This window comes from Pipistrellus kuhlii, unplaced genomic scaffold (genome assembly GCF_014108245.1).
Source record: "Pipistrellus kuhlii isolate mPipKuh1 unplaced genomic scaffold, mPipKuh1.p scaffold_m20_p_6, whole genome shotgun sequence".
Classification (NCBI taxonomy): domain Eukaryota; kingdom Metazoa; phylum Chordata; class Mammalia; order Chiroptera; family Vespertilionidae; genus Pipistrellus; species Pipistrellus kuhlii.
In genome coordinates, this window is record NW_023425562.1 from 57,035,195 (window position 1) to 57,061,372 (window position 26,178).

At 51.2% G+C, this 26,178-nt stretch overlaps 1 protein-coding gene and 1 pseudogene across 6 annotated transcripts in view; one reads left to right on the forward strand and one right to left on the reverse strand.

Annotated features, from left to right (window-relative positions):
• Positions 1-6,629: 6,629 nt before the first annotated feature.
• On the reverse strand, positions 6,630-7,966 carry LOC118708202 (annotated as a pseudogene).
• Positions 7,967-15,014: 7,048 nt separating this feature from the next.
• The window catches only part of EBF4 (EBF family member 4), a 53,424-nt gene continuing 42,260 nt past the window's right edge, over positions 15,015-26,178 (forward strand). For 2 of the 6 annotated variants that reach the window (XM_036418990.2, XM_036418992.2), the window contains exon 1: positions 15,886-16,022. In XM_036418990.2, coding sequence (XP_036274883.1) covers positions 15,886-16,022 — 137 coding nt within the window. Of the gene's footprint in view, positions 15,377-15,885; positions 16,023-26,178 lie in introns of those variants that run through there. The other 4 variants (XR_006740287.1, XM_045574483.1, XM_036418991.2 and 1 more) reach the window with 4 other exon arrangements.

Genomic DNA, 26,178 nt, shown 5'->3' on the forward strand with positions numbered 1-26,178 from the left:
CGAGGACGAAGGGGCAGCAAGCCTCACGGCCCCACACCAAAGGCAGTATGGATGTGGCTTCTGAATCAAAAGGTCCTGAAAGCTGAAATAAAATGGCATTGTCCAGGGTGTCTGAAATGGAACTTCAGGTGAACCAAAACAGTACCAGTTTATTTGGTTGAGCCCAACAAGTGGCCATTCAAACCCAAAGTGAACAAAAGCCTTGCTTACTTGCACAGACCTTTCTCACCTTCTGTGCTCCTCCATCTACACACACACACACACACACACACACACACACACACGCACGCGCGCGCGACTCTGCCCTCAGCAGCTTTGAAGAAAAAGCGGGTATATTGCCAAAGCCGGTTTGGCTCAGTGGTAGAGCATCGGTCTGCGGACTGAAAGTTCCCAGGTTCGATTCCGGTCAAGTGCATGTACATTGATTACAGGCACATCCCTCGTGGGGGGTGTGCAAGAGGCAGCTGGTAGATGTTTCTCTCATCGGCATTTCTAGCTCTCTATCTCTCTCCCTTCCTCCTCTCCATGAAATACCAATAAAATATATTTAAAAGAAAAAGAAAAAGTGGGTATGCTGGGCACTTGCATAGAGAGAGAGGTAACGGCCACAAATGTCTATAACTCTGTAGGACCCAAGCACCCATGTTACCACCTTACCCAGTCCTGTTGTTGGATGCAGGCAGGGGTGGCTGAAGGTTCCAAGAAATGCAGTGGGGGTGGCAATGGTCCTGGGCTTGGGGGGCGGGAGGGGAGTGGCCATGGTCTTGTACTGAAGCTGGAGGCACAGGGGAGAATGCAGTGGTGTACCAATCCTGCAGCCAGAGGCCAAGAGGAAGGAAAAGCCTCCCAGCTGCCCCACCCCCATGGTTAGCCTTCTCCACACCCCTGCTCTCCCCTCTGGAGCAGCGTGCTCTAAAGCTGTTGCCATGGCTCCTGATCCGCACACACTAAGCTCCTTGGCTTGTTTTCCCATGAGGTACAAAGAAATCCCCCAATTTCAACTGATGGGCTTTAAGCAACGTTTTCATTGGGGAAAGGAAATTAAAGTGGCCCTGTGAGTTGGTCCTTTGGGCCAGTTCAGTGTACTGTACTGTCATTGGGGCTGTCACTGCTGAAAGCATAACTGGTGTTGATGTTTGTCCAGGCTTGTACTATAAACGCCGTAAGTTCTAGAGGGGGTTCGCCCATTCAGAGACCGCTGTGTGTTCAGAGGTGACTCTTGAACCGTCTGGGATGGTCCAGAAAGAAACCATATAGGCTTCCTAGAGGAGAAACATAATCAGGAAAAATTACTGAGGCCATTTCCAGCACAACAGTGCCACCTGCCGGACACAGTAACCAAATACATCCCTTTTTAAAAAGAAGCCTAACCTATTACTGACCCATAGTGTTCCGGTGACTCCCATTTGGGCATGATCCAAACCAACTTGGATTTGGTGGTGATAAAGGGAAGGGCACAGAAGGTCTTACCAGTCAAATGTAAATGCTGTTTTCAAGAGCACAGCTTGCCTAGCCCTAACCTTATCTGGGCTTTACAAGACTGGCAGCAATTCCTTTGGGGAAAACTTCATTCCTCACTTCATCACCTACAGCAAAGCTGCTGGCTCAGTGGGACCCTCAATTCACAGAGGACCCCCTAAGTGCCCTCCTGGTTCGCTGGTGGTTCGGCTATACTGACACTTATTGGTGTCCATGTTCAACCATGGCTTGGTTGAGCACACTGCTTGCCAAATCCCCCTACAGTGGTCCACGGAGGCCAAGGTGGGAGAGATAATGTGTCTCTGTGAATTTTGTCAATTTTGTCCCCCTCGTATCTGGTCCCTTCAGATGAAAGATCAGGGTACGAGTAGGAAAAAAAGTCTTAGCTACTGGAGTGGGACACACTGATTTCGTGGCTATGGAGGCTGGTGAGAAGACACCTTAGATGCCAGCAGGTGCAGGGAGAGGGGACACTTCATGTTCTATTTGTCCCCTAGATTCAACACTGCAGCCAAGTTCGGCTGAGTCAAGCTTCAGCTGGCAGCCTGACCCCTCTGGGCTTGTCAGCCTGTCCCCGTGTTACAGAAACAAAAGAAGCTGTGTGGGCATGGTCATTACTCAACTTGTGCCCTTTGCCATCAACGGCAGCTCCTGAGTGTGGAACCAGCCCCATCCTTGTACAAGCACACCATCCGGCACAACCTTGTTTCAGTCTGACCGGCACAAATGCATGTACTTTTCCTGTCACCGAAATGGCTTTGGTTCATATTTGGCAACTGAGACTGCAACAATTTGGTAACACTGCCCATGTGACTTAACCAAACCAGTGTAATGATGATGCAAATCAGATTTAAAAACAAATCTTTTTTAAATATATTTTTATCAGAGAGGGAGAGAGAGATAGAAACATCAATGATGAGAGAGAACACTGATCAATGGGCTGCCTCCTGCACACCCCCTACTGGGAATTGAGCCCAAAACCTGGGCATGTGCCCTGACCAGGAATCAAACCATGACCTCCTGATTCATAGGACGATGCTCAACCGCGGATCTGGGCTTAAAACCAAATCTTGAACTGGAGTGGCATGTGTGTGTTTGTATGTGACCCTTTAGAGTGTATCTTATATGTGGGTCATGGCATGCCTCCTTATTAGCGTTGAGGATTGCTTTTTGGCCTTAATTATTAGCATTGACATCAAAGATCAGCAGATTAGTCTAAAACTCACTTGTGAGGATTTTAGTGATAATAACCTGAGGTTAGACTATAGCCTGGCTGCCTGAAATAGGATGAGACTCATACACAGGTGACTGCATGTGGGATCCTGGGTGGCATGGTTGAAGCCAGCACTTCAGGTTGGCCTCAGTTAGCTGCTTGAAGTTCTATTGATAGTCGCCTTAATTAAGTTCTCTGTGAGACAGATTGAACAGATTCGGTCCCAGCCTCTGCTGATCAGATTAATCAGAGTGGCAGGTGGAGCGGCATTCTCATGTGAATATTCACGTTCAGCCAGGAATGTGTGCGGCCAATTGTGGGGAGAGGCGAGTGCCATAGACCCTGTGCACCACTACCCATCTCTACTGGCCATGCCAGAATATAAGGCCCTGACCACTCTGGGTTATTTCTTTTCTTTTATAATGTATTTTTTCAATTAGTTAACATACATTATTGTATTATTTCCAGGTGTACAACATGGAGATTAGGTATTTATGTAACTTACAAAGTAGACACCCCAGTAAGTCTAGTATCCCTCTGATACCATACACAGTTATCACAATATTACTGACTATATTCCCTATGCTTTTTATAACTGCCCCATTTGTATTTATAACATCCCCATATTTTTATAACTGCCCATTTATATTTCTTTTTTTTCCTCTTAATATTTTATTGATTTTTTACAGAGAGAAGAGAGAGGGATAGAGAGTTAGAAATATCCATCAGCTGCCTCTTGCACACCCCCTGCTAGGGATGTGCCTGCAACCAAGGTACATGCCATTGACTGGAATCAAACCTGGGACCTTTCAGTCCATAAACCAATGCTCTATCCACTGAGTCAAACCGGTTTCGGCCCATTTGTATTTCTTTATTTCTTTTTTTTTAATATATTTTATTGATTTCTTTACAGAGAGGGATAGAGAGCTAGAAACATCGATGAGAGAGAATCATTGATAAGCTGCCTTTTGCACACTCCCTCCTGGGGATGTGCCAGCAACCAAGGTACATGCCCTTGACCGGAATCGAACCCAGGACCCTTCAGTCCGCAGGCCAACGCTCTATCCACTGAGCCAAACCGGTTTCAGCAGCCCATTTGTATTTCTTAACCCCTTCACCTTTTTCACCCAGCCTCCTGACCCACCTCCTACCTGGAAACCATCAAAATGTTCTCTATATCCATGATATTTTCTGATTCCTGGTCAGGGGTGTATGTGCAGCAACCAACCTTGAGAATGACGTATTATCTCCCTCCAGGACAAGAAGCGTGCTATTGCCTTCTAGAAAAGAGGTGGGTTCCCCATGCCCATGTTCCTGAGACACAACACAAGCCCACAGTATGCACAGGGCTCCTCCACTGTGCCTGTGGGACTTCAGGGTCAGGAAGAACTGATGCAAACACGATGCTTTTGCTACTTGCTGTGCTGCAACAAGTTTCTGTTTCTTCTCCAGGAATTTCAGGTCTTCCGCCAGCATCCATGAAACAGTAATGGGTTAACGTATTCGCTTGAAAGTAGTAGTGATGGGCAGGGTGGAAAATTGCAAATACTGCCATGTAGTGGGAGGAGAGAGAATAAACAGTAATCGCTAGGAAGGACCTTCTATTAGGATAAAGTGTGTCTGGGGTGTTGTCTTAAGTCTGCTCAGGCTGCCACAACAAAATACCGGAGACCGGGGTTTATACAACAAAAATTTCCTTTCTTCTTTTTTAAGATTTTAAAATTGATTTTTAGAGAGAGGGAGGGGAGGGAGATGGAGAGGGAGAGAGAAATATCAATGTGAGAGGGTAACAATGATCAGCTGCTTCCTGCACACCAGGGCATGTGCCCTGACCAGGAATCAAACTGGTAACTTTTAGGTGCACAGGACAATCAATGCCCAACCGAACCCCACCACCACACAAAATAAACAATATTTTCTTACAGTACCGGAAGCTGGGAAGTCCACGATCATGGTGCCAGCCGGTTCAGCTCCTGGTGAGGACTCTTCCTGGCTTGCAGATGGCCACTTTCTCGCTCTGTTTTCACATGGTAGAGAGAGCACTCTGCTCTATCTTTCTCTTCTTATAAGAGCACTAGCCTATCAGATTAGGACTCCATCCTTATGATCTCGTTTAAAACTTTATCACATCCTCACAGGCCCTATCTCCAAATACAGTCACAAGGGGTATTGGGGATTTAAAACATAAATTTCAGGGGGACATAACATCCAGCTTTCAGTTAGGGCTGGAGGTGAGAGAAATCTTTAAAAGGAATGCTGGGAATATGAGGAGGCTGGTTCATTACGCAGAAGGGATTCTAAAGGGTTTGGCGGATGTTCCAGGGAGTAGAGAAGAGGTGGAGGATATGTCAGGGCCAAGGAGAAACAGAGCATATGGGACTGAGTACATGGCCAGGAAGGCCAAACGATGGGATCCACAGTTTCATTAATGAGTGACAAAACTAGGCATGAGAAGCACACACATATACAAAAACTTCTACTGAGTTAAAGTTATTTAAAGTAGGCACTAGGAATACTACACAAATGGAAATAAATGAACTACTCTTACAACACCAAGTATAAATCTTACTGATATAATGATGAATAAAAGCCAGATACAAAACAGTACACAGTGCATGATAGATATCTTTTATATGAACTCCAAAAATGAGAAAAATCAGTTTACAGTGTGAGAAGTCAGGAGAGGAGTTACTTCTGCAGGGCATGTATTGAATGGGAAGAGGTACCAGAGATGGAATATTGGAAATGGCTTGAATCTTTTTTTTTTCTTTTTTTCTTTTTTTAATATATGTATTTTATTAATTTTTTACAGAGAGGAAGGGAGAGAGACAGAGAGCCAGAAACGTCGATGAGAGAGAAACATCGACCAGTTGCCTCCTGCACACCCCCCACCGGGGACATGTCTGCAACCAAGGTACATGCCCCTGACTGGAATCGAACTCGGGACCCTTCAGTCTGAAGACCGACACTCCACCACTGAGCCAAACCGATTTCGGCATGGAAATGGCTTGAATCTTAATCAGGGCTGTGTTGATATGGGTATATACATGTGTAAAATTTATTAAAGTGTATACAAATAGGCAATTTGCTGTGTTATGCCATACTTTAAAAATCAAATAGCTCTTTTAAAAAATCTTTAGTGTTGAAAGCATTACTTATGGCCTCCTTCCCCCTCCCCCCCAATGATCCCTTCCAGCCCACAAATAACTTTGTTTAAAAATAATAAAAGTTGTACATTAGATCAAATTGATCATCCACATACATTTAACCTACATGAAATGATCTTGATAGTAAAAAGAAATGCCTGGCCCTAATTGGTTTGGCTCAGTGGATAGAGCGTCAGCCTGCGGACTGAAAGGTCCCAGGTTCGATTCTAGTCAGGGGCATGGACCTTGGTTGTGGGCACATTTATGTTTCTCTCTCATCAATGCTTCTTATTCTCTATCCCTCTCCCTTCCTCTCTGTAAAAACTCAATAAAATGTTTTGTTTTGTTTTGTTTTGTTTTGTTTTGTTTTGTTTTAAAGAAATGCCCACATACAGGCTGCTGTAAAGTATAAGGTCCACCACTTTTTAAAAATCCTCACCCAAGATATAGTTTTTATTTTTATTGATTTTAGAGAGGAAGGGAAAGAAACACTGAAACATCCATCAGGTTATCCCCCGTATGCACCCTGACCACACCTTGACCAGAGATTAAACCTGAAATCTAGGTATGTGCCCTGACAGGGAATCGAATCTAAAGCCTTTTGGAATACAGGGCTATACACCAACCCACTGAGCCACCCGGCCAGGGCTGTCCATCACTCTTTTTCAAAGGGTGACTTTTAAGGGGAGATTCTGTCATTAGGACCCACATGGAGGTGTATTAGTGAGTCAGCCTTCATGGGCTCTGGAGGACCTATTGTGTGTATCTTTTCCCAATATCGTTATTTTTTATTATTGTTATTAAAAAATTTAATTTTACAAGTGGCAAACAAGTAGAAAGATTAGTCTTTTGGTTCACACAGCATGGCCAAACTGCTGTTTTTATGACCTAATTCTAAAATAGTCACATCACCAGTATTTAGGGACATGATTCAAAGAGGTTTTCTGGGAATAGTTCTTTAATAACAACTCATAGGGAAGAAATGTTTATAAATCTCTAATTTAAAAACATAAATTCAAATAGAAAAATAAGAATATTCCCTCCAAATAAGGGAACTAGAAATTATGCATCTAATTTAAAACAAAATAAGATAAATTATAATTAATGTTTAAGTATAATAATGGTATGAAATTTTGATACTTAAGTTATCCTCAATGAATACTGTTGAATGAATACTATCAAATTTTCCTGTTGGGTTTATGCTTCTGGCTAAGAACTGAAGAACAGAGATTGAGGTTTAAAGTGACCGAAATTCTTCACATGATTTCTTGGAACCACTTGTAAGCTCTTCTTCTCTACAGTTCATAGATGAGAAGAAGTCTCTGTCTTGAAATCAGAATCGATCTGCTGCTCTGTTAGCCACAGCTCGTAGGTATATTACCATAAACCTTTGATGGAGGATTTCCCAGGATGAGGTTGCAAATGGCAGTCCTTGCCATCTTGATGTTTTGGAAAGAGCCAAGGATATGAACTTTCACATCAGCTAGAAGTATCCGCATCCATGTCATATCCTCTATGGTGAATTTGGTTTTTCCTCCTTTGCCAGCAATTCTTCCTATTGCCCTTGACAGGCGGTCTCCTTGTAGAGGTTTCACATCTGGAATTTCAAGACCCTAAGAAGAGGTCATCCAACCTAAGGAGAGCAAGTGCAACCTCTACCTGAAACCTGAGAATAAAGGCTTTCACAAAATCGGCGGCTTTTGTCAGAGCGCTAACATCCTTGATTTCTTTACAAGTCCTGATTTCTACATTCCTTGATTTCAACTTAACGCGTATCTGAAGTCCCAAATGTTCTACAAGAGGAGTAAATATCTTCATCCAGTTCTCTCTTAATGGTGTGTATCTGTTAGCTGGGACTGGAATTTTCCTTGTTTCTTCTTTCCCATCCAGGAACCCGTCCCCGGAGAGGGGCAGGAGCATGGGCCTCTTCGCCGGCCTCCTCTGTGTCCATGCAGGCGGCTCCTGTCCCCACCCTCCCCCGCCGCAGACAGCTCCTCCGCCTGCCTTTTCTTCGCTCTCCGGCCACTCTGGCGGGTGACCTGGGCGAAACTGTCCTGGGCCCCAGCGCTCTGTGCCTCCATTTCTGAGGCCATCCTCAGGAATCTCCAGCCCCCGCAGGCGCTTCCGGTTGGAACACGTGTGCCGCTCTCCCAATATGATTTGTCACATCACATTGAAATCAGCCATGGTGGGAACAAATACATTATGAAAACTGGCAAATGCTACAAATCAGGTTTATTTTTTGAGAGGCAATTTTTAAGTACTTACCATCATACCACTGGACCCTCAGTACCCCAGGCTTATGTAGAAAGTAACTGAAGCTGATAAATAGAAGATAATGTTTAATTTATTGATTTGATTTAATTATATTTAATTATATTAAATACTTGAGGCCCGGTGCAGGAAATTTGTACAGTAGGATTGGGCCTGAACAGGCAGTCCGACATCCCTCTCACAATCCAGGACTGCTGGCTCCCAATTGCTCGCCTGCCTGCCTTCCTGATTGTTTCTAACCACTTCTGCCTCCCAGCCTGATTACCCCCTAACCACTCGCCTGCCAGCCAGATTGATGCCTAACTGCTCCCCTGCCAGCCTGATTGCCCCTAACTGGCCTCCCCTGCCAGCCTGGTCATCCCCCACTGCCCTCCCCTGCAGGCATGGTCCCCCACAACTGCCCTCTCCTGCCAACCTGGTCACCCCTAACTATTCTCCCCTGTCAGCCTCATCATCCCTAACTGCTCTCCCCTGCTGGTCTGGTCCGCCCCACCCAACTGCCATCTCCTGCAGGCCTGGTCACCCCTAACTGCCCTTCCTTGGAGGCCTGGTCCCTCCCAACTGCCCTCCCTGCTAGCCATCTTGTGTCCACATGGGAGCAGCCATCTTTGATCACATGGAGGCAGCCATCTTGTGTGTTGGAGTGACAGTCAATTTGCATATTACCGGTACTCTTTTATTAGATAGGATTATAATAATTAGATAATAATATTGCCTACCCAATTTTCCAGACCCCAAATCCTTTTCACCATGTGCTGCATTGCAAGGACCTGGTGCTCGAGTTGGCCAAGTGGCCATCGACCTTGACACTTTCTACCCCAGGAGTAGGCCTGAGTGACAGGGCAGGGCAGGGCGAGGTGACAGAGAGCAGGTGTGCTGAGCCCATATACTTGAGACACCTTGTGGAACTCCATGTACCAAATCAGTCATGAGTTCCTGACCTCTATCTCTTAGACAAGTCCTACTTCCATAAATATTTGTGTGCTAGGCACTGTTCTGAACACTACGGATACAAATGAGAAGGAACAAAAATTCCCATCTGCAAGAGCTGCAGGCCAGTAAGTGATAACCTTGTTCTATTAAGACATATCTCTTAAAAAAAAAAAAAAAAAAAAAAAAAAAGCCCAGTCCATACTCAGTGGTTGAGTGTGGACCCATGAACCACGAAGTCACAGTTGGATTCATGGTCAGGACTCGATCCCCAGTGTGCAGGAGGCAGCTGGAGACAGCCGATGGATGATTCTCATCATTGATGTTTCTATTTCTCTTTCTTTCTCTCTCTGAAGAAAAAAAAAAAAGATTCAAGGGCCCTTCTTTCGCTGCTGAAATTTTTTCCTTCTACCCCTACCTCTGTGACTTTCTAAATAAATTTTCGCTTGTACTTGAAATTTATATATATATATATATATATATATATATATATATATATATTTTATTTCAGATTCTCTGCCACTGCCTCTGTGGGTAGGTAGAGGCAGCCCTCTGGGGTAGTGTTGGGTGCAGTTACAGCTTTAGGTTAGAAACCTGCAGGTCCTGGCCCCTCTCTGAAAGCCGGGAGAGGAACAAAGGAGCCAGCCTAGAGAGGACCTTGCTGCACCAGGAAAAAAATCACTCCTCTCATCCTTCTCAATGGAGTTCAAACTGGCTGTCTGAGATGGTTCGTGATGGGCCGAGGGCTGTGAACACCCAGGAATATCGAGGGGACAGGCAGCCTTTGCTCCAGCCCACAGATTGAAGACGGCAGCTCACCACCACCACCCCCCAACCCGCCAAAGCGTCCACCCTTATAGCTCTCATCCCCTTACTATTAGGATTAAACTCAGCCTAGTTGCGGGAAATGGGATCCCAAGGCAAGACTAACACCAGTTAGCAAGACTAACACCTGAAGTAGCTGAGGAAACTCAGCAGTCACCAGGGAGGAAGGCTGAACTGGGCATACCCACGAGGAATCCTCTGGGATGGCCCTCGTCATTTCTATTGGACAGCCATATTTGATGCAAGTTTTATTTATTCATTTTTTTTTTTTTTTTTACCCTTCCTATATTTTAATGATCTTGGCGTCAAGTGGATCTAAGTGCTGGCCTGACACTATGGAACCTCTAGGGGGCGCTATGGACCAACTTCTGCCAAATGCACCGCTTCGGATTTGTTTTCTATTGTGCTGCACCCCTTTTGGGAAAAAAAAAAGAGAGAGAGAGAGAGAGAGAGAGAGAGAGAGAGAGAGAGAGAGAGAGAGAGAGAGAGAGAGAGAGAGAGAGAGAGAAGAATGGATGAGTTCTGTCAAATTTTAAGATACTGTTTTGAAGCCAGGCCGACAGGGGAAATTCTAAGCTCCTCAATGTGGCATCCTCGGCACAAGCATGATGCCCCAGGCACTAAAAGCTTCCACTCTGAAGCAAGGACCCCAAACCCACCCATTGAACTGTTCTGGCCTTACATATGCTTGTCCTTCTGCCCAAGACCCCCTTTTGCCCCTCCTCAGGCCCAGGTCCTCCTGCACTGGTCCCATGCTTGCCTGTTGAGAACCGCTAGCAGGGTCGCCTAAGACCATCAGAAAACACAGATATTAACATTATGATTCATAACAGTAGAAAAATTACAGTGATGAAGTAGTAACAAAAGTAATTTTATGGTTGGGGGTCACCACATGAGGAGCTGTACTAAAGGGTCGAGGCATTAGAAAGGATGAGAACCACTGCTCTAGAGTGAGCCTGAGTGTTATAGTAAGTCCTCCCCCCACCCCACCACCACCACCACATTGTGGTGTCCCTATGGGCAGAACCTGTGGTTTAGTCTTTGCTTATTCTCTAGCACTGGGCACATGACAAGAGCCTTTCCCGTGGTTGTGAGCATGAACGTCCATGAAGGGAAAGAGGAGGTCAGAGCTCTGGGCTGGTGGTCTGGGGGGAGCCTCTGCCTGGGCCAGAGAGGACAGGCACTCTCTGTGGGCTTGGACCCAGCCTCCTCCACCTGTCTCTCTCTCTCTCACACACACACACACACACACACACACACACCAGCTCTCTGTAACCACAACTACAACAGGTCCCCAAATCCCTTCTTTCTTTCTTTTTTTTAAAGAACACATTTTTTGTTTTTAATATATATATATATTTTTTATTGCTTTTAGAGGGAGACGGGGAGAGAGAGAAACATCAATGAGAGAGAATCATTGATTGGCTGCCTCCTGCACACCCCCCTACTGGAGATTAAGCCTGCAATCCAGGTATGTGCCCTTGACTGGAATCAAACCCAGGACCCTTCAGTCCACAGGCTGATGCTCTATCCACTGAGCCAAACTGGCTAGGGCCCAAAATCCCTTCTTCGTGGAGAAGCTGCCTCAGTTTACGAGGAGAAATTTGCCAAAGGAACTGAGATAAGTAATGCAAAATAAAAACACACATAGAGGTCCGAGAAACAGATTTGCTGAATCTAAAGAAAAGATGATTACCTTTGACCTTAGAGGCTGCCCCACAATTTGCTCCCTGGCCTTCCACCTGCCGAGCCCAGCTGGCACCTCATCACCCACAGGCCTTATCGTTGGGTTCAGTGGTTCTAAGCCCTTCTCCGGGGCTGCAGGCCCTGAGAAGCCTCAAATGCCATCCTGGCTGGTTTCTTGCTAATCCACATGGTTAGAACAGAATAGAAATCCAGGTAAGTCAGGAGCCCGTCCAGATTGGCCTTAGCTCAGCACCACTTTTCTGGGCTGACTGACCTCCCTTTCTGCCCCAGGTTAATCCTGAGTGTTATTACCTCCCAAATGTACCTTGGAGAGTCTTTCTAGAACCATGAAGATCTGCAGCCATGATGAAAAGGCAGGTGGACCCTGTCGCCTCCCAGAGGGGAAAGGTTGCAAAAGTGAGGGCACTGCAGGCAGAGGGGATGCCAGCGTGAAGGGGCGGAGCTGAGTGTGGGACTGTGTTTGAGAAACTGTGTGGCTTCTGTGTCAGGCACGTAAGAGACGCACACAGCAAGGGGATGGAAGGAAGGCAGGCTGGCAAGAGACACTGGGACCAGGCGGCAAAGGGCCCAGAGTGTCCCTAAACTGAGTCCATAAATGTCTCCTTGGGGAGTCGTGAGAACATTTTGGAAGTTCCTAAGCCAGTGATGGCAGGCTTTTTAAAAAAAATTGTGGCAGGAGAATGGAGGGTGGTTGTGAGATAGACAATTGGGGGCAGGCAGAGAGCTAAGGAGGTTGTCATCAGATTGGGGTAAATTTCTCCTCCAAGTCAGGGTGCAGAGCAGGGGAGGACAAATACTTTTAATTGTTAAAGACATGCACTGTGGGCCCTCGGGTAGGAGATGGACATGGAGGGAGAATCCTTAAGATCTGATAGATGCTGAAACCGGTTTGGTTCAGTGGATAGAACGTCGGTCTGCAGACTGAGGGGCCCCAGGTTCGATTCCGGTCAAGGGCATGTACCTTGGTTGCGGGCACATCCCCGGTGGGGGATGTGCAGGAGGCAGCTGATCGATGATTCTCTCTCATTGATGTTTCTAGCTCTCTATCCCTCTCCCTTCTCCTCTGTGAAAAAAAATCAATAAAAATATACTTTTAAAAAAAGATCTGATAGAGAGATGTCTGTGGGTAGGGTGATGAAAATATCAGAAATGAATGCCTGGCCCCAGGCTTGCTGGGTATAGGGAGGAGGTGTCATGGGCAATGTGGCCTGAGCATGTGGAGAGGAAGCAGGCCCGGCCCATGGGCAGAGCTATCATGACAGGGACCCTCCATGAAGGCCGTTGCTCCCCTCCTCCCCAACCCTGTCCTCACCAGCTGATGTCCAGGACTGACAGAAGCAAGATGGAGGCCCACACTAGACCTTTTCCCCACGGATGGCCTCTGAGACTGTGGAAGAGCATGCGCTCTCTGAGAAAGAGACTAGAGCAAGGCACAGAGGGGCTGAAGCACTCAGAGGGTTAAGAGAAGACAGGGAGGGGCAGTGCAGGGATGAGGGGGGGGGGGGGAGTGGAGAGCCCAACGCTGTAGGGGTTCAGAGGCCTGAGGCCAGAGAAGGGCAAGCAGGGCCAGACTGACAAGGAAGGCGTTGTTTTGGGGACTTTCTCAGAAATAGGAGAGGCACAGTTGGAAGAAGAGGCAGGACCAGGGGAAGATTCTTTTAAGAGTGAGCAGTCCTGAGCAGAGGAAAGAAGGAGGATCAAAACCCAAGCAGATCATATGGGGCAACATCAGGAGATGCAAAAGATGAGACGGAGCAGAGAGGTCCCTGGTGCTTGCTTCTCTGAGGTACAAGGAGAGGAGAGAATGGATGGAAAAACTGAGAAAGGTTGAAAAAGATGCACCCCTGAGAGACAGCAGGATCCTTCAAGATTCCTACCTCCTCTCCGTTGAGTAAGAGGTAGGGTGTCTGCTGGAAATGTGAAAGCCAGAGGCAGGTTTGAAGTGGAGCGTGTATGCAACAGCTGTGGGTGGTTTCTAGAGCAATGCTGCTCAAATGCAACGTGTCTACAAGTCTCCCGGGATCTTGTTAAAAGGCAGTTCTGATTCAGCAGGCCTGGGCAGGGCCTGCGATTCTACATTTCTAACTAGCTCCCATGTAATGCGAATGCTGCTGGTCCAGGGACCACACTGGGAGGAGCAAGGATTTAGAGAGCCGGGTAAGGAGGGGGAGAGATTGGCATAAGAGTTCACCTTAAGGAGAGACCTCCCTTTGATAATCTCACCTGTGGTAAAAACTGAGCCCTTGATTAGTCTGGGAGGGAGACAGGCCCTGCAGGTGATGGAGAGGGGGACAGGGAAAGGGAAGGATGGTAAAAGGACAGGAGGTAGGGGAACCACTGGGGTGGTGGGAGGCCCAGCAGTGGGATGGTCCTGGGGTCCTTCATCTGGGTCCCTGTGGGGCAGACACCAACTACACACATGGAGGCCCCTCAGAAAGAGGGTGGGAGTCAGTTGGGACAGGAAAGTGGTATTCTGGGGGTGTCAGAGTGAGACAGCGGGCAGGGCAGGCCACCCCCACGCTGTTCTGCAGGGAACTCATTCTGGGTTTGTGCAAAGCCTGGCAAGACACACCGGGACAGAACTGGAGACAGGGGCAGAAATGGCTCTGCCCCCGGGGTCCTGGGTAAGATGATGTCTGTGCCAGGAACTAATAAAAAGAATGAAATCTGAGAGGGAAGACTCTCTGGCTGAAGAGAAAGACGAGGTGAGCTGACTCTGAGTCCCAACTCCAAGCCCTACGTCTCCAACTTGCGATAAAAAAAGAAAAAAAGAAAGAAGAAAAAAGCAAGAGGTCTTGGAAAGGCACAAGTTGGGGGAAGGAAATGCTTTAAATTTAGACAACAAGGACTAGGGATGACAGGGATTGGGGGTGGGGGTGCAGGGCCTCTGCTCAGCGCCCCTGGATCCAGTCTAAAAGACAGAGGTTTGAGTCCTGGGCTGAGGGTAAGCCGAGGTCAGGTTCATCAGAGGAAATGCCCTGAGGACAGCCTGGAGCCACGACCATCCAGAGTACAAGCTCCGAGGCGTCACCATGAGCAGCAAGTGCAGGACCAGGGCGGCGGGACTTCAGGGAGGCCGAGGAGTCTGAGCAGCCGGGGGCCGTCCTGGGGCGACCCTGAGGCGGCGGTGGTTTCTGAGCGCAGCGTGGCCAGCTCCCCCGCCGCACAGCCCCGTCTGCTCATGCCCGGGCCTCCCGGCCCCGCTGGTCCCTCCGGTCCCCCCCGCCGCCTCGGCCAGGCCGCAGCCCCCAGCCCCCAGCCCGGAGACTGCCTCTCCAGGGTCCGCCCCGCCGCGGCGGCCCGGGCCCGGCCGCTCCTCCCCCGATGATGTCACGTCCCCGGCCGCCCCTCGGCCGGCCGCGCCGCCCCGCCCCCGCTCCCCCGGCCCCTCGTCCCCTGGGCCCGCCTGCTCCCGCCATCCCTCCTCCCTCGCGCTCCCTCCCTCCGGCTCCGCTCCCCCGGGAGCGGCGGCGGCGGCGGAATGGCCCGGGCCCGCGGCCAGGCCCTGGGGAGCGGCGGGCGGCGGCGGCCGCGGCGGGGCGGCGCGGGGACCGGGCCCCGGGGGGAGCCGGCCGGGCTGCTGCTGCTGCTGCTCCAGGTGCTGCCGCCCGGGGCTGCGGCTGGGCCGGGGCGCCGGGGCAAGCGGGGCGCCGGCGGCGGCGGCGGCGTCTGCTGGCCCGGCGCTGCCCCAGCCTTTCCCCGGGACGCGCGGCTGCTGCTGCTCCTGCCTCCCCTGCTGCCGCCGCCGCCGCCGCCGCCGTCGCCGCCGAGCTCCGCGCCCGCAGCCTCCGCCTCCCGGATGGTAATCAGCGCCCCGCGCCGGCGCCGCGGGCGGGCGGGCGGGAGGTGGGGGCGGCGAGGGGAAAAGGGCGGGCAGCCCCGCGCCCCCTCCTCGCCGGAGGCAGCTGCTAGGGCGCCCAGGGCCCCCCCGCCTCCGACGACCGCGGCCCTGGGCAGCCGCCAGAGCGCGCCTCTGGGGCGCCTCCGCGCGGACCCGGTGCAGGCTGCGCTCCCGCCCTCCCCGCCGCGCTCACGGTCCGCCCGCCGGCGCTCAGGCCGCGGGGGAATCCCTCCGTCTCCCCGCCCCGCGCCCGGGGAGGGGTGGGGACGGCGCTGGCGCTCGCGGACCCGCTTTCTCCGAGGGAGCGCCCCAGAGGCTAGCGCGCACCGAGCCGCCGGGACTGCGCGCTGCGCTGCCCGCTTGGAGGCGTCGGTGCCGTCGGATCCCCGGGAGCTGGGACGCCCGCAGCTTCCGGGGGAGCGGATCCCCGGTGCTGGGGGGGAGAGGGCGCCCACCCACTGCGCGCCCTCATGTTCCCCGCGCAGGACGCTCTGCCCCGCGGCGGGCTGCACCTGAAGGAAGAGCCGCTGCTGCCTGCGGGCCTGGGCTCCGTGCGCTCCTGGATGCAGGGCGCGGGCATCCTGGACGCCGGCACCGCGGCGCAGAGGTAAGCGCTCCGAAGCGACCCAGCAGCGCTTTGGGGTTGGACGGCTCCGCGCCGCCTTCGCTCAGGCGCGGGGGTACGGGGAGCCCCAACTCTGAACTGTCCCGGCAAGCTCTCCCGCCCACCCTGCCCGAGCGTCAGGGCTGTCTCCTGAGGATGCGGGGCGGGCGGGCCGGGGCGGGGCTTCTGCCTCCTATGCAGGCTGTCCCGGCTCTGACTTCTATTGCAGGTGAGCCCGGCCCCCCCCCTGGCTCTAAGGAAAAGGCATCCCGCCTGCCCGCCGTCCTGAGCCAAGCCCCACAGCTTCCCGGGCAGTCCCAGGGCCTCTCCAGGTCCCATTCCGGGGTTCAAACCCAGCCCCCTCTCTGCTTTCCCACGACCCTCAACTGGAGGATGGGTGCGCTGGGCTGGAGAAGCGGCCGGGGGCTGAAGAATGAGAAAAGATGAGGCGGGCGTCCCGCTTTGCTAGCTGGAGTGACTGGGGCTGGGAATGGGGCACGGCCGCTCAGGTCCCACCTCTTCTCTTCTCGAGGTGTTTTTCTGGTGGGTCCTGCGGGAGGCTGGGTGTCCCTGGGAAGCCCGCACCCACACCCATCTCCTCTGGCTCCTGGGCAGGGAGGCTGGGTGGGGGGTGGACGCCTGGATTTGGGAAGGAAGTTTAAAGATGTGTTGACCTGCCCCTACGACACTAGGGCCCCCAGCTATTTGTATCTCTAGTTGTGAGCATGGGGGAGGGCGAAATGGAGAGGGGGGGTTGAGGGAGGGTAGCATGGAGAGGTGTGGCCTCTGCAAACAGCTGGGGCATGTGAAAGCCGGGTTCCCAGAGTCCTGAGCAGCTGCCTGTACAGCAGCCTGAAGGGATTGTCATAGGGGATGGCCTGGTGCCCAGGCCATACAGTCACATCTCCTGTCCTGTCCAGGGGACACCACTCGGAGTCCAGCCCCAGCCTTTCCCCTAGCCCCCCTTGTTTCATGCTCAAACTGAACCAGTGGTTCTGCTCATCCTTTTATGACCGTCAGGAGGGAGTGGGGTGGGGGGGTGTTCTCTGGAGTTCATCTCTTCAAGAAGAGGAAGGTCTTGCCTCTGCATTAATTCACTCATGATAAAAATTGGAAAATAAGGAACAAAACCCCACCTCTCTAATACAACTACTGTCAACACTTTCCTCCCATCTTTCTTCTCATTACATTTTTTTTTTACCCCCGTGCTATGCATAGAATTTTGTGTCCTGTTGTTTTTCTGTTGGTTCTGGTCTGTGTTTTATTTTGACATAATCCATTTCTTACTAGTAACATCGCCCGGTGTTCCTCTCCCCCCCGGGCAGTGTGGTGAAAGCTCCTTATAACCGTGGATACGGGAGCTGCAATGGGGTCGCAGGGGTTTCAGGTTCCTCCTTCTCTCGGACCCTCCCCTGTGCCCCAGTCCCAGGCGGCAGGTTGGATGAGGGGGAAGCAGAGGTGAAGGAGGCAAATGGCCCTATAGCTTCGGTAGGTGCAGAACGTGTGGGGCGGGGCTCTGCCAGGGGATTCGGCCACCAGACGTGTTGTCTTCACATGGGGTCTTGACTGGTGCTTGGGATCAAATGTGAGTCCCCAGGGCCGCACGGCTGGGCTCAGAGGGCTTCCCCCATTTGAAAGGGGCATTTCTTCAGGCCTGGGCTGCACGTCTCCAATCCCAGAGACTTGTCTTAGGACACAGCCTGAGAGGCCCCTCCTCCACATTTGAGTGACTCTGGGTCACCTCCTTCCGGGAGAGCAGGCCAATCCATTCTCCTTGTTCTCCCCCAAGCAGCCCAGCCTCTCTCCTGTTGGCATCTCAATCCCCAGCTGGACTCCTGCTCATCTTAAAACAGCAACAACAAAACTTCCTTTCCTGTCCCCACCTCCCTCTTCAACCTCTGCCTGGTTCCTCTCCCTCTCACCTCGGAGAAACTGCCCCCAAGGCTGCTTACCTGTCTTTGATGCTCTCCTTTGCCCCATAGTCACCTGGTTGTCAGGGCTGCTGGAAGTTCTCTCTTGTGTCCTACTCCTGATCTCAGTGCCTACAGACCTCTTTTAATGATGACATGCCCTCCGCCACTCTCCTCTCCGGCTGGTGGTTAACCTACCCTGGTTTCCTATTGTCCAACCTCAGCCTCTCAGCCCTCCCCCAAACCATCTGCCATGCACTGGGGACCAAAGCAATATTTCCAAAGCACTTTTCTCTGCTCGCGTCCCTCTTCGTTAAAAACTTCAGTGACTCCCTCTTCCTCCCGGATAGTCAGCATTCAAGGCCAGTCACAGTCTGATCCCAAATTTCCTTGCAGCCTTTGTAGGATACTTTTCACTCAGCAATGTCTCTTGAAACAGTTCCCCTGTTCCTAGCACCCACATGCCCGCCGAACAGTCTTACCCAGTACCTTCTCTCTCTGCGCCCTCCCACCCAACCCAAGGGGCTGGTTTTCGGTGCTGCCTAAGGCCAGAGTCAGCTGTGCCCTGACTCTCCCTGAGCTGCTAGCCTGTCCCTTCAGAGCAAGGAGGGTGGCTTGTTGGTCTTCTGTCCACAGCACGAGGACAAGCACGAGCAGTCAGCAGGGGGCAATGAGCATCTGGTGAAGGAGACAGGAGTGCGTGTTGGAAGATTCCCAAACCTCTTTCTGTTGGGCTCCCCTCTCCACTCTGGTGGTCGCCATGATCTACCTGACCCCAGGAGCCAGGTACTGGGGCAGCTGCTGCTCCCCAGCTCTGCAAAGCCAAGGTTTACAGGAGCTAGAGACGGAGAAGCCCCAGAGCCTAAGGACAGTAGGGAGGTTCTGCAACAGGAAGGAAGTTCTCAACAAAAGAGGGATGGGCCCTAACCAGTTTGGCTCAGTGGATAGAGCGTCGGCCTGTGGACTGAAGGGTCCCAGGTTCGATTCCGGTCAAGGGCATGTACCTTGGTTGCGGGCACATCCCCAGTAGGGGGTGTGCAGGAGGCAGCTGATTGATGTTTCTCTCTCATCAATGTTTCTAGCTCTCTATCCCTCTCCCTTCCTCTCTGTAAAAAAATCAATAAAATATTTTTTTTAACCAACGTACATGCCCTTGACTGGAATCGAACCTGGGACCTTTCAGTCTGCAGACGGACGCTCTATCCACTGAGCCAAACCGGTTTCAGCATTTATTTATTTATTTATTTATTTATTTATTTATTTTTAAGAGGGATGGGGGAGAGCCCTAGCCGGCTTGGCTCAGTGGATAGAGCATCAGCCTGGGGACTGAAGGATCCCAGGTTCGATTCCGGTCAAGGGCATATGCCTGGGTTGCGGGCTCGATCCCCAGTGGAGGGGGGGGTGCAGGAGGCAGCTGATCAGTGATTCTCATCATTGATGTCTCTCCTCCCTTCCTCTCTGAAATCAATAGAGAAATATATATAAAAGAGGGATGGGGGGAAGGGGCTGCGTACCCTCACACTGGAGACGACAGTGGAGCACAGGGAAGTCTGGTGCAGAGCCTGGCAGGGTCTTCCAGGTGGAGAGCTCTGCACAGGACCCTGGCCGTTGCTATGACCGTCCCCTCTCTGGGCCAACAGGACTTTGGCTCTGAGACTCATATCCCAGCTTCCCTGGCTCCCCTTCACACCCACATCCTCTTGTTAGAGAGCTTGGCACGGAGGCCACTGTCCTGCCTTTCGATGTGATTCCCAGCCCGGGACCCACGCAGGACCCAAGCCAGCCTCCCCTCCAGCTGGTCCCATCGCACTTGCAGGGTCCTGAGAGGCAAGCCAGCTGGGGCCGCCTTTCCTGTAAGCAGCTGCGGGCCAGCCTCCCTGCTAGGAAATGCTTTTGTTTGCTTTAATAATTAATAGCTGCTCATCAGCCTGGGACCTGGCAGACAGGCCTGTGGGTGGGCGGTGAGGGAGTGGGCAGAGAGAAGCAGGTGGCCAGTCTTTTCCCTCCGTGTGTAGGGACCTCGGTGGCTGAGGCAGTTTGCTGGGGCAGGTGATCAGAGCCGCTGCGGGGGCAGTGGGGGCAGGGGATACGAAGCAGCCCCGAGCCACCTCTCCTTCCTGCAGGCATCTGTGGACATGGCTTCCGAACAGCTGCCTCTAGCCGCTAGGTCCGCCTCTGCTCGCGTGATCGAGGTGGGTGCACACCAGCGAGCTTCTGCTTTTATCTTCCCTGGTCCGTGGCACAGCCAGGCTCTGGGCATGTCGGGGTGGACAGGACTAGGCCAGTAGATCTTGGCTCGGGCCAGGAATACCAGGCCCAGCTTGATGGTTACCTGCAGTCCCAGGGGCCAGTGGGATGCTTGGAGGAAGTGAAGATGCAGAGGAAAGGGGGGGGGGGGGTTCACTTAGGGAACCATGCCAGGGTAGGGAAAGGACGAGCAGTATTTATTTATTTTTTATTTTTTTATTTTTTTATTTTATTTTTTATTTTTTTTAAATCAATCTTTATTGTTCATATTATTACAAAGGTTCCTCATTTCTTCCCCCCTCCACCAGGTTCCCACCCCACCCTCCGCCCCCTCCCCATCCCCCATTGTCCTCATCCAAAGGTGCACAGTTTATGTTCAGACTCTTCCTCCCTCCCTTTCCCCGGATAGTAAATCCCTTTTCAGATAGTAAATCAATTACTTAGCATTTTCTCATATCAATAATACCTCCACATGCCCAATAATACACTTCACACAAAAGACATTTCCAAATAGGTCAACCAGCCTCATCCAGGCCCCACCCAAGGCACTCACAGATCAACACCCCAGCCCTATACTAACTCAACACATCCAGATCTAAGCCTTCATCACTTGATTCAGCAGACCCTCAAGTTCCCACAAAAGTTTCCAGCCATGTCTGAGAGGCAGCCGTGGGGCAGGGGCAGGCGAGGAGCGAGCTGTTCCGGGCCTGGCTGCTCCGGGCCTGGCCTCTGTTGCTCTGGTTCGTTCCACAACCAGCTGCTCCAGGTCTGGTCACTGCCGCTCCCGACCTAGTTGCTCTGGACTTGGTTGCTGCTGCTCCGGGCCTGGCCGCACCCGACCCGGCTGAGACGAGCAGTATTTAGCAGAGACTTTAGGGAAATCTGAGACGAGGGTTTAGATGTAGTTAGATATACATCTTTTGCTCCTTCCACCTTCAGGGGGAGGGTGGTCAAAAAACAGCCTCTCATTTCTGATGACCTCAGGGCTTGTCCCCACCTTCCCCAGCATCCCATACTCCGAGAGGGATCGGGCCCAAGCCAAAGCACTGTCAGAACCCTGGGCTGCCGAGGAGGGTAAGGGAGGGTTTGGTGCTGAGCAGGAGCAGGAAGCAGCCTGAGGGTGCCCCTGGGGGGAAGCCAAAGCTCCAGCCTCAGCCACTGGTCCTCTGTGGCTTGAGTTACTTGTTTTAAATTGCTGCTGTTTATAATAACCATGTAGTCAAGGATGTGAGGAACCACTGGTGGCCTGAGAACAGAGCAGAGAAGGTGAGGGAGGTGTCTGATTACCCAGTCATGGCAAAGCCCAGCAGCTTCTGTGAGAAGGACTCTGGGGCACCCTGCTCAGCCTCACGAAGGAGCACCTCCAGGCACCGCGGGGTGGCCCTGGGACCACTGGGTGGCCCTAGCAATAGCAGCCAGACAACTTGGCAGCCCCTAGCATGTCCCCATATCACCCCTCTGTACTCGGGAGCACAGGCCCAGACTGTGAAGGCCAGGCTGTCCTTGAACTTGGACTCCCAGCACAGTGCTCAGGAAGCCTATGCACACACCATGTTCGCTACAAATGCCAGTGTCCTCCCAACAAAAACTAGCTGTGCAGCCGAAACCGGTTTGGCTCAGTGGATAGAGTGTCAGCCTGCGGACTGTAGGGTCCCGGGTTTGATTCCAGTCATGGGCATGTACCTTGGTTATGGGCACATCCCCAGTGGGGAGTGTGCAGGAGGCAGCTGATCAATGTTTCTCTCACATCGATGTTTCTAACTCTATCTCTCTCCCTTCCTCTCTGTAAAAAATCAATAAAATATATTTTTAAAAAAATAACTAGCTGTGCAAACCACAGCTTTTTTTTTTTTTTTTTTTTTTTGCTTTTTGTCACAGTTACCTTTAACTTTGGGGCTATTCCAGAACAGAAGATGGGAAGGGCGTGAGTGGGCCCCGGTGGAAGTATGAGAGTGACTATTTTCTCCTCCCATAGCCTGGTTCTTTGGTTCAGGGGCAAATGGCCCACCACCTCGGCTCCCGGAGTTGGTAGGAAAGCGTTTTGAACATTTTGTTGAAAACAGTATTTTTAAGAAAGTATCATTCGTTTTGGAGTGTTAATAAAAGGTAGTTAATGTGGCTGTTTTTATCACTCATCTACATTTACCTGGAAAGGCCACTTGTGTTGCAGGCTCTGTGCTCTGATGAGGCTAAGGGAATGAGCTGTTTCTGAATGAGAGGCCCCAACCCCAAAGGTGCCGGGTGAGGCAGTGCTCGTGCCTGCCGGCTTCTATGGCTTCCATGGCTTCCGTTTGCACCCTGCTAGATGGCACTCCTCCCATGCCCCCTGCCAGCATCTGATTCCTAACACTTAGGCTCCCAGGGCCTGCTCTGCCCACTTGCACTTCAGGCCAGAAGAACCTGCAAAGTATTTCAGAAGCCCTCAGCCAATGGCTGGCTGGAGCCGGTGGACAAATACCCCGGTCCTTCCAGCCTTCTGCGCAGTGACTCCAAAGCACGTGCTCTTGACTGTTTCCAGGGCTCCAGTGTGGTTGCCCACAGTAGTAACTTTTCGCTAATGCACCCTTTATAAACCACCTCTCCTTTTCTCTCTCACTCCCCATCTCCATCCATGTTTCCCGACTCCTCTCCCACATAAGCTTTGCATTTGAGGGTTCTGCTTCGGGGGAAACCCAAATAAAACACTTGCCTCTCCATTCGCCAGAGGCTCTATTCCAGTCTCCCTTCTTTTAGGCAAAGGGGTCCTATCGATAAACATTCTCTCCGTTTCTCCCCACACTTTGAACTTGGGCAGCCCCACTGTGGAGACCCCAGGATCAGAGGTGCTGGCCTTCCTCTACATCTGTCTGCTTCTAAGCTAGTGAGAGCAGTGAGTGGTCCCACCTCCCACCTGTATCCCACACACCTATGCCCCGGCCAGGGTTCTCAGACCTCTCCACATCCCTGGCTCTCTTCTGAGTTTCTTTCTGGTCTTTAATTGTGGTTTGTTTTCTCATTACAAGAGCTTCAGCTATTCCCGAGGGGAGAAAAGCAACATTCTCTCCTTGCCTCTCTCCACCCTCTCCTTTGGGGCTTACAGTTCCATTTGGGTGTGTTGGTCGGTCGCCTGCTGCATGCTGGGGGTGGGAGTGGAGGTGCCTGGGGGGGACTAGGAGAAGAGAGGCCTACTCTGGACCAGCCTCTGATGCCCTCACTGATGTGCTAGTCCTTTGTCATTCTCTGTCTCTTAGTTCACAGGAACGTTAGAATGTCTTTAAGCAGAACCTTTTCTACCTCACCTTGATCTTCTCACCTATCGGGCTGGGTTTGAACTGGGTAAACTGGAGACAGTCACAGACCAGGAGCAGGCCTGGGTGTGCCCAATCTGCAGTCTCCTGGCCTGCAGGGGCTGTGGCTGTCACGTTGTTGTGTTAAGGATAGGGATCCTGTCTCACAGCTCTGCACTAACACCTGGGCCCCATTGTTTTGCATGGGTGGGTTAGCCCAGGAGGATTGTGCCTCAGACCCACTAACCAAGGCGGGGAAGAGAGGAGAATGCTGGGCTGTCTCAGGGGAAGTGGGACTGAGCCTATGAGACAGGGAAGCCCCTCCACACTCCCCACCTGGCAGCACCAGTGTCACAGACCCCAGGCTAGGGTACCTGACCTCTACAAGAATCCCCTCCTTGCCAAAACCAGTTTGGCTCAGTGGTAGAGTGTCGGTCTGCTGGACTGAAAGGTCCCAGGTTCGATTTTGGTCAAGGGTATGTACATTGGTTGCGGGCATATCCCCGGTAGGGGGTGTGCAAGAGGCAGCTGATCGATGACTCTCTCTCATCGATGTTTCTAGCTCTCTATCTCTCTCCCTTCCTCTCTGTAAAAAATCAATAAAAAAAAAAAAAGAAAAAAAGAATCCCCTCCTGTGGGGAGGGTGGGCCCTGTGAAGGGAGCTTGGCTTGGGGCTTAGGTCAGATTTCCCAGGTCTGGTTCTTAGGAGGCTGGCAGGAGCCGGCCGGTAGGCAGAACCCAGGACTGCCTGATATCTGCCAAGAGGGATGGATGGGAGAGACCAGCATCATTGGTTTTCTCTTGGCCTGGGGAGTACAAGGGTATCTGTGGAGAAAGGGTGTGTTGAGTGGTCTAGGGCCATGGTCGGCAAACTGCGGCTCTTTGGCCCCTTGAGTGTGGCTCTTCCACAAAATACCATGGCCTGGGCGAGTCTATTTTAAAGAAGTAGCATTAGAAGAAGTTTACATTTAAAAAAATTTGGCTCACAATCATTGTACTGTTGATATTTGGCTTTGTTGACTAATGAGTTTGTTGACCACTGGTCTGGGAGATTGTGTTATTGCCCTGCATCCACCCTTCCTCTCTTAAGACCTTTTTTGCTTTTCTCTGTATCTTCACTCCCTGCTGTCTGAAAGCTTTCCAGTGTCTTTCCTGGGCTAGATGACAATAAAGGACAGAGCGATCTGGGATGATTCCGCAAGCCCATCCCCTTCTGGCCTTTTCTCATCGCAGGTGGTCCTGGAACCTGTTCCTGGGAGCTTTTCTCCCCCCGCAAAGTGGTCCTGAGACTGGAGGGAGGAGTCAGGGTTGCTGCCTCATTAACATATTCATCAACAGTAATCAGGGACCTGCTGTGATCAAAGCCCTCTTGAGGGAATTTGGAGGGTCAAGGCCAGGACTTCAAAGGACTGTAGCCTGAGGGGGTGGAGGTGGGGGTGGGGAGAGGGAAGAGGAGAGACGAGGGATTAAGGGAGAAGGATGTCCTTAGAGAAAGGAATTTGTGTAGAAAAACCCTTGGTGTGGAAAAGCTGTGGGTAGTCCCCCTCCTCCTCCTCATCTTGTTCTGGACAAACCAGACCCATCACTTCTGCCTCTGGAACCAACATGTCCCATGGACCACTGGGGCGCTCAAGCAGGCTTTGAGAGGAGGAACAATTTGCATTTTATTGTTTATGTATTTACTGTGCTCTGGGAGTAAATACACAACAAGCCTCTCAACTCTCAAGCCCATGACATCTCAGATATTATGGCTTCCCAGGAAGAAGAATACGTTTATTTTGTCTTTTTTGTTTTGTTTTTATAGCAAAGATGGAAATTTATTGAAGAACAAGTACATACTCCCACGAGGGGCAGGGGAGAGAATCTCACAGCACAGACTCCCATGTGGGGAGGGGGAAGAGTCCCCTTAAATTATATGAAGGAAAATCCTAAGCCGTGATGAATATGGCAGGCGCTAGCATGTCCGTAGTGGGACTGTGGTCTAAATGGCTTTCAAGGTAGCTCCACCGCCCCATCCTCCTCTACCCCTGCCGCAGCCTCCCCCTTCCCACCACACTGCCCACCCGCCTGCAGCATCTTCTCAGCCCTGCCTGGCTTCAGACTCTTCCGGTGGCCTCCAGTCATGTTTCCCATACCACATCCCTCAACAGAAGTGCTCCATAGTAGAGTAAGCATGGTGTCTCAGTTATCTTCTGCCACATTAAAATAAATAAATAAATAAATAATTGCTCCAAAACCCAGCAACAAAAGACAACAAATTTATTATCTCACACAGTTTCTGAGAGAGTCAGGCATCGGGGAACAGCATAGGTGGGTGGTTCTGGCTCAGGGTTCCTTTTTGGTATATGCAAGTAAGTTATTTTTTAAATTGAGATATAATAGACACAGGAAATTGCATTAGTTTCAGGTGTACAACATAATGATTCCATATTTGTATTTATTTATTTCAAAATGATCACCACAATAAGTCTAGTTAACATCTATTACCACACGGTATTATTAACTACTGGAAGCCTGATGCACGAAATTCGTGCAAGAGGAGACTTTCCTTCCCCCGGCCGCCAGCACCGCTTCCCTCTGGCACCAGGGACCCAGGCTTCCCTCATAGCCCTGGGTTCGTCTGGAAGGTCATCAGGAAGGACAACCGGTCTAATTAGCATATTATGCTTTTATTATTATAGATAAGCCATAGCTCAGGGTTTCTTATGAGGCTGCAGTCAAGGTGACAGCCTGGGC